This window comes from Diaphorina citri, unplaced genomic scaffold (genome assembly GCF_000475195.1).
Source record: "Diaphorina citri unplaced genomic scaffold, Diaci psyllid genome assembly version 1.1 scaffold3260, whole genome shotgun sequence".
NCBI lineage: Eukaryota > Metazoa > Arthropoda > Insecta > Hemiptera > Psyllidae > Diaphorina > Diaphorina citri.
Window position 1 is genome coordinate 1 of NW_007380670.1, and position 8,822 is coordinate 8,822.

The window sequence follows — 8,822 nt, forward strand, 5'->3', positions numbered from 1 at the left end:
TTCGAAAATTTTGTCTTCCAACATTTGTACAGGTGAGATAGGGATCTGTTCCTCCATTTTATTCATACCTCCATGGATGTACTACAAGTGGATAGCTTCAAGATTCATAGCACACGCTGGACGCGAGAGAGAGAGAAGAGAGAAAAAAGAAAAGGAGTGGGGGTACTGTGGCGGAGTTAACCGATTCAAATTCTTCTCGGCTCATGTCGGCTCTCTTGAATCTATTTCCTATATCGTTCGTACGTTCTTTTACCATCTTTTGATCCTATAGTATTCATTATTCTTATTCGTATCAGTTCCGTTCCGTTCAGTTTAGGACTTCAGGTCACAGGACTCACAGGTCGGGAACGAACTTTTTCAAAGATCAAGTCCCTACATTTCGTGAAATGAGGTTCAACGAAAGTAAAAATTTATAACTTAAGTAAAAAAGTAAAACTATGTAAATGCAGTTTCTTTGTGTTATTATGTCACAACTTTGGTGCTCACTGCAGCATTGTAGGATTTTCCCAATAACTCAATAATCCTAAAATCCAATGTTTACCTACCATGCTGGCACCGGTCGCTATGCGCATTTATATGTCATAGCTACTCATTTTCCTCACGAGGCTGAGTGGGCCCCGCAACAGCCAGTCACGGAATCAATCATTTGCATGATACAAATTTCTTGACCCCGCCGGGAATCGAACCCGCGCGCAAGGCGAGCGCAGTGACCACTACGCCATGCTGGGAGCTGACAGTTAGGGGAATAAACAAATGAAAGGAAGGTGACGAGCGTCGTGGCCACTACGCCATGGGAGCTGACAAAAAGTAAAACTAACTCGAATGTCTGATGCCAGTCAGTCATGCTCAGACATCGGAACGTGTGGTTTCAGACTTAGATTTATCAGACCATCTGAGAGACCTTGGTCTGAAGGTTTTCCCGCCACATACGTTACGACTGCCTGAAATACCTACATAGGGTAAGTGTACCATTTATTCGCACACCTAAAAAACGTATACCATTTATTGGCCCACCTGCCCACATTTATTTTTCTAATTTTTGTTTTTGTATGACTACAATTTTTGAATAGCACTGGTTCGATAGCAGTCTTTAAGCCCTTTCTTTTGATGAAATTGGATCTTGAAAAAGTTCGTCCAGTTCAGACTTATGTGGCGTATGGTACAGGTGGGCCAATAAATGGTACGTTTTTTAGGTGGGCGAATAAATGGTACACTTACCCTATGACCAAATAGTTTAGTCCGTTTCTGTACTACCAAATACAATATTATGTAGGTACTTGTCAATTGTCTATTTGTTAGACCTGTGTCTGAACGTGGTATACTAAGCCAGCAAGGTACATTTTTCTATCCAAAGCTTTGTCCAATAAAACACCCACTTGATTTTTTTTTAAAGAGGTTTGACAGAGGGAACTGTAACTGCTATGGTCTTATCGTCCCGAAATCGAAGAGAGAAGGAAGACAGGACCAGCCTAGTTAGCTTAGTTGGTAGTGCGTCTGCCTTGTAAGCGCTAGGCCGCGGGTTCGATTCCCGCCTCTATCCTCCTCTCTGTGATAAGACTTCCGTCGTTATAGTTCCCTCTGTCAAACCTCTTTTTTTCCAAGCTCGACAAAACGGGGAGTTCCGAAAATTCTCAAATTTATAGGCCCGACGAAAAAAGGTCACATAAACACTCGAACAAATTGTCCAAGATAACTTTATCTTTAATGTCAGAAGTTAGAATAGAAATAGTGGGATAATGTGGATTTGTGGCCCCATAAATGTGCAAATGGAAACTAAAAGTTACATTAAAAGCCTACCGGGGTAATCTCTAAACTAAATGGTCGTTACATTTCAATTTCTCCTTCTCTTTTTGTTTTTCTTCTCCTCCTCCACCTCCTCGTTCTTCTTCTTTTCCTTCTATTTCTTGTTTTCCTCCTCTTGTTTCTTCTTTTTCTTCTCCTTCTTCTTCTTCTCCTTCTTCTCTTCTTTAATTCCTTCTCTTCTAACTACCTATACCTTTTGACCTCGTCCTTTTTTTTGGACCTTTTCTATTTTTGTCCTTCTGCTATTTTCCTCTCCCCATATTTGAATTTGGGAAGAGGGGGGGGGATCTTAGGTATTTGAGCTCCATTGAATGCCGTTTTTGGCTTTTTAGTCCGTCCTTCCTTTACTATTACAATAGTAATAAAAAGGTATAGTGGACGGACTATTGTATTCGCTTCAGTGTCTGTCAGTCGGTCGGTCGGTCGGTCTGTCCCCATAGAAGGACTTATCCAAAACTGGTCGACCTATATATCAAATTAAAGGTCTTTTTATTTCTTTCTTTTTTGCCTTGTTACTTTGCCCTTTTTTTGTCTGATATCAATAATAAATAATGAATCTATTCCGGCTTTTAAGAGTTCACCGATCCCTGTTTCAGATTCACCATGTTGCTTCTCCTCCTGGTCACCCTATGTCTACGCCACACCCACTCCGTAGAGATCTCAACCCCCTCTTCCCCTGTAGACAATTCAATCTCATCTTCAACTTACTCTAGCGCTGTAGCGGGAGATGCTGGAAGCTCAGTAGACACTGGCGCTCTAGTGGGAGATGCTGGAAGCTCAATAGACACTAGTGCTGCGGTGGTAGATAATGGAAAATCCAGTTGGAATAATGCCACGGTTGGCAGCACTGATGGTGACAGGTAAGAAAAAAACTGTTTAAAACCATCTTTTTTTTCGAGTAAAAGCCATGTTGGTCATCATAGGTCATGATTTATCTCTTTCCTTGGTGGTCATGTGATCAATAATGTTGACAATTTTGTGTGAACGCCGGATATTTTATTGGATATGCAATGTGCAACACTCAGTGGAAACTAGAAAAATACCCAAGCTTTCAGGTAGGCAAGTAGGTAGGTACCTAATAAATAGGTATGTATCCCTATCGCCTATACACAACTATTCATTGATTTTTTTTTCTTTTTCATTTAATCAAATAAAAACTTTTGCTATAAGTCAGTTTTTTATGGATCAGATCTGTTTATTTTCTATTGCCTACTTTCTACCTATCGTTTTTCATTAACTTCTTTTCTCCCTCTTCCATCCCTGTGTTCCAGGGATTTGAAGCAGTCTCTAGCAGGGCTGGACATAAGGTGGGGAGGAGAGAGGGGAGATCACAATCTCTGTTTCTTTAGTCTTTACCTTAATTGCCTATTGCCTATTCCTTTAACCTATAAAACCCATAGCTTTTCATGAATCAAATTGTTTCCTTTCCATCCCTGTGTTTCAGGGATCTGAAGCAGTCTCTAGCAGGGCTGGATATAAGGTGGGGAGGAGAGAGAGGCAATCTCTATTTCTTTAGTCTTTACCTTAATTGCCTATTCCTTTAACCTATAAAACCCATCGCTTTTCATGAATCAAATTGTTTCCTTTCCATCCCTTGTTGGTAAATTACATTGTTATTTGTGTGCAAGGATTGTATAGTAGGGTGCTTGTGAAGTTTTGAAACTGAATACGAATTAGAGATCTGAAAACAAAGAGAAAGAGAGAGGAGGAGGAGGAGGAGGAGGAGGAGGAGGAGGAGGAGGAGGAGGAGGAGGGGGCGTTAGTGAATTATAATATTATTAGTTTGTAGGGTGTTCACTGTTCACTATATTAGGGAAATAAAGCCCTAAGTTGTGTCCACACATGGTCGACCGACCGGCCGTCGATCGATGTCGACTGAACCATCCACACTGCCTCGACAACATAGATTCACCTTGTCGATTATGCTTGGACACACTTTTAGTAGTTGAAATTCCATCTATAAAAAATCTGGTGTGAACATCACACGACTTTCCTATTGAATGGTGCTTATTTGGGTGTTCTGTTGTAACATTTACAATATCTCTAACCGTTTAGTCAGTATAGCTGAAAACCGCCAAAAAGTGGTCGAAATCCGTCAAAAAGCGGTCAAAATACCGCCAAGCGCAGCACCTATCTTAACCAAAAGTTTCGTGTCGCATCCTTGTCACATTTGAAAGATACATACCAAATTTCAAGTCTCCAGCTCTTTCCGTTCTCGAGATATTTTGTTTACAGACAGACAGACACAAACACGGACCAATGGCTGAAACTTTGGATTTAGGCTCTAGGGACCTCAAAACGTGTTTTGGCACAAAAATCTGACCATCGAAAATTTGACCCGATTACATTACTTTCCTTCCTATAGGATATGGAAAGTAAAAAAGAAGAAGAAGAAGAAAAAATCGATTCGACAGTCGATATTATTCGATTCTACACACTCTGCTTTTCTTACTTCTGTGTCAAATACAACATTTCTAGTTACCTTTGCGAATACGTCCATATCTTTTCAATTTACAATCCATACCTTTGCAAATACATACCTCCATATCTTTTCAATTTACAATCCATACCTTTGCAAATACCTCCATATCTTTTCAATTTACACCACACGCCACCATGTTTCTCACCACACATGTAGCTCAGGGGAGTGTCCCTAATTCCATTTGGAGTCCACCACGTGTTACATACGGTGGTTAATTTGTTTGCACGAGTTTTGAATAATTGAGTTACTGTCAGACGATAGTGTGGAAGCTTGAAAACTACCCCATATAGTTTGGACAGGTTTCTAATAGGGCAGCGATTCTCAAGGGGGGGTACGCGCACCCCTGAGGGAAAGCGGAAAAAATTGTCTAACAACAAAAGCAAATTTCGATGGCTTGTCAGTGCAGAACAGTTCAAATAAGTAGGTACCTACTGAATTTTGAATTCAAAGTACTGAATTTTTTTCAAAAGTTGCTGAGTGTGTTTAAAACTCAGTAGTAATGGTACACAACAATTTAGGTATGGGTACCCGGTACTCATTATGATGGTGGCGGGGGTACGTGAGATTAGATCCGGATATCCAAGGGGTACGAAAAAAAAGGTTGAGAACCGCTTCCATAGTCCATAGTTTGGACAGGTTTAATAATCTGGGATAATGGGAGAACGGGAAAACTTTTATACGATTATCTAGGTTAGACAATGGGGAAAGCACGTGGAATGTATCAGTTTGCCATATAAAGTCACCAAATATTTTGTATTTTTTTTTTATTATTATTTTTTTTTTTTGAAGTTAAGCAAGGTTTATAAACTTATCTGTAACTTTACCTATGAAATATATAAGACCTTGTTTAGACTGCGGGAGTAAAGGGACTTTTCAGTCTCATTCTGGCAGTATAAACAAGGTATAACAAAGAAGAATAAGTTTGTTACACTCGCGTTTTTTGTAATAGAGAGTGTTTAGGAGAGAACGTTGAATCTATTTCCTTAACAAGGTCCACATTGTCTGCCAGCCTAGTTAGCTCGGAAGGTAGCCTGCTTTGTAAACACTAGGTCGCGGGTTCGATTCCCGCCCGGGGCGAACTCCATCCTAAACGTACCTGTAAGGTTCGTTCTCGGAAGGACTCACTTTAATACCCTACCCTCCTCTCTCGTCGATTTAGGGATGATGCGACCTCTGTTGTTCCAAGTTACTTTATCTTACATGGAAATGCCCCCAAGAGGCTTATTTTACCCACCCCTGATTCCGGACGCTCATATCAGATACTCTATCTTACATGGAAACTTGGAACCCCCCCCGCTAGGAAGCCTGGTTTACCCACCCCTGGAGTTAGGCGCTCACTTTTCACAGACCATTACCTCTTGGCTGATACAAAGTTTAATGTCATATTGTATAAACTTTAATGTCAAGTAATATCTTTCAAGTATGTGAAGTAATATCTTTCAAGTATTAAAGTACAAGATAAGAAGAAAGTGTCACCTCTTTATACTTCACATGATGGTCCTCATACCAGCGCCTTAATGTTATTATTAAAATATTACCCTAGTTTTTCTTTACTGTCTTTAAGCAGCATTTTAGCAGCTATTCGATTATTTGATAAATAAAATACACAATAGGTGTCTAAAAAAAAGGTCGATAGAGGGAACTGTAACTGCGGAGGTCTTATCGTCCCGTAAGCGAAGAGAGAAGAAAGACAGGATAGGAGAAAGCCAGCCGTTCCCAGAACGAACCTTATTTGTTTACGATAAAGTTCACACCGCGGGCGGGAATCGAACCCACGAGTGTTCGCACTACACACGACACGATTTTTTTCCGAACAACAAGTGGGAACGGTCCTTTACTTACAGCATTCTCAGGAGGAAAGCCTGCGCCCCTCAGAACCGATGTGAGTAGGTATTTGATCTCATGGTATCCTTGACCTCAAACCTAGTTTATTCGACCTCAGTGGTGCAGTGGACCAACCTCAGTGGTGCAGTGGTTAGCGCGGTGGACTTCGGATCTGGAGGTTGGTGGTTCGAGTCCAAGTCAAGTCATAAAACTTAGCGTGTTCACTGTTCACTATATTAGGGAAATAAAGCCCTAAGTTGTGTCCACACATGGTCGACCGACCGGCCGTCGATCGATGTCGACTGAACCATCCACACTGCCTCGACAACATAGATTCACCTTGTCGATTATGCTTGGACACACTTTTAGTAGTTGAAATTCCATCTATAAAAAATCTGGTGTGAACATCACACGACTTTCCTATTGAATGGTGCTTATTTGGGTGTTCTGTTGTAACATTTACAATATCTCTAACCGTTTAGTCAGTATAGCTGAAAACCGCCAAAAAGTGGTCGAAATCCGTCAAAAAGCGGTCAAAATACCGCCAAGCGCAGCACCTATCTTAACCAAAAGTTTCGTGTCGCATCCTTGTCACATTTGAAAGATACATACCAAATTTCAAGTCTCCAGCTCTTTCCGTTCTCGAGATATTTTGTTTACAGACAGACAGACACAAACACGGACCAATGGCTGAAACTTTGGATTTAGGCTCTAGGGACCTCAAAACTCAGGGATTTGAAGCAGTCTCTAGCAGGGCTGGACATAAGGTGGGGAGGAGAGAGAGGGAATCACAATCTGGTTCTGGGCAAGAAGCAGGAGCGAGATGAGTAAGTAAATGGACGGGTGACGGGCAGACGACGGGAGCAAATAAACTGTCACGATTGCTACGTTTCGGAAATAATGCCCAACTCTGAGATTGATCCCAAGGGCAAGGAAAACCTAGACCAGGGTTGTCCAACCTTTGCGCACCCGAGGGCCACAAGAGACCAAGGTAGAGAGTTGGCGGGCCGCAAAGTTAAAAATTCAACTCACAGGTGGGGCCTTCTACACGGGCCTTTGCGGGTTTTCGCGGACCGCAGAAATTTTAAAACATACATAGGTATTTCTTGATTATTGTGAGACAACATAGGTAGGTATTTCTTGATTATTGAGAGACAATGTGTCTGATGTTTCCCCAAATTACAGTACTTTCCACCCCGATTCCAATGTTCACAGACTTCTCCTCCGTTACGTATGCAAGAAAGATGGCCGCTGGCTTCGCACGGCCACAGACGAGGTCACCTGGCCTCTGTACGGCCGCAAGCCGACCAATCACATCATTCACTATGTCGAGGCTCTGGATCAGGAGGTTGGAGGCCGGGGCGGCTTTGCTTCCATTACTAGAGGTGAGTGGTGACGTTAACAAGCGCCGCCTCTAAATTAGGTACTCAAAGGAGCTAGTTTAGAGGCCTACCAGTCACACCAAACTTGACCAAACCCTTCTCTCTTTTTCGCTAATATCTCAGTCGCTCCACGTCAGAGTGCATCGGGGATCTGTCTATTAGAGGTGGCAAAGATCGGTTCACTTTAGGGAATAAGTTCCAACCGTTCAGTTCCTTTCATGGAACTGTTCCCAATATAAGCTATTAGTTAGAAAACGAAATTTCCTACTATTTTCATTATTATATGACATATTTACTCAGTACCGGTCCGGAGTTAGAAGAGCTTATATTTCAGCAAGATCCAACGAAAAGAAAAAAAAAGTTCGGCTTTTATGGGTTGAGTTCAAAAACTTCGAGTGTTAAATTGAAATCCTAGATCTAGGTATACTGGTACATCCTTGATACAACAACATTGTCTACTTACACCCTGTAGGTACTTACTTACTTTCCCACCCTGTAATTCCCACACTTGTTGTTTGTCTGGGATGTTGTATTGAGATACATATTTCTCTCATCTCACTTCAAGTTTTAATTGAACTTTCGCATTCTCGACTTGATGTTCTCTGATTTTAATTGGGAAAACACACTTCACCCTCTGACATGGAGTTTTGAAGTTTTACCTGAAATCAGAGAGAGAGAGAGTGTTAGTAAATTACATTGTTATATTTACGTTATTAGTTTGTGTGAGGAGCATAGGTATAGGGTGTTCCTGAACTTTTGGAACAAGAGAGAGAGAGAGAGAGAGAGAGAGAGAGAGAGAGAGAGAGAGAGAGAGAGAGAGAGAGAGAGAGAGAGAGACCTTCTTTTTCTTCTTCTTCTTCTTCTCGATTTGCATTCAACTGTACATTTCCAGGCTCTACAATCTACATTTGCAAAATCACAAAAAGTACATGTATTTTTGGGGAACCCTGTAGGTACTACATCGTCTAAAATGTGCTTTTTTTATCACACAGTGTTAAAAAAAATTCAAATTAAATTTTCACCTCGAAAAATCCAGAGCGCTGTTCATGTTGTTAAAATGTAGAATGTTGCGTTTTTTATATTCATTTTTCAACTCTTCTCTCCCTTCTGCCTGCCTCCTTTCTCACTCCTTTTCAAGTTAATACTTTTTCCTGGTTTTACCACTTCTTCCTTTTTCATTATATTCCTCTTTTTACTCTTCTTCTTCGTCGTCGTTCTCTGTTTCTACTTTTCCTTATTCCACCTCTCTGCCTTCTTTCCATTCTTCTCCTCTTTCTCTTTACTCATCCCCTCTACTTCTTTTTCGTCACTTCTCAGTCTCCTTTTTATTT

The 8,822-nt window shown here is 41.1% G+C and overlaps 1 protein-coding gene across 1 annotated transcript; it reads left to right on the forward strand.

The window, feature by feature from the left end:
• Positions 1-2,399: 2,399 nt before the first annotated feature.
• LOC113471912 lies at positions 2,400-7,494 on the forward strand (the record flags this gene model as incomplete). The annotated part of the gene is made up of 3 exons (XM_026831379.1): positions 2,400-2,663; positions 6,841-6,936; positions 7,325-7,494. Coding segments are annotated over 3 exons (530 nt in total), but the record flags the coding sequence as incomplete, so codon positions are not given.
• Positions 7,495-8,822: the final 1,328 nt, after the last annotated feature.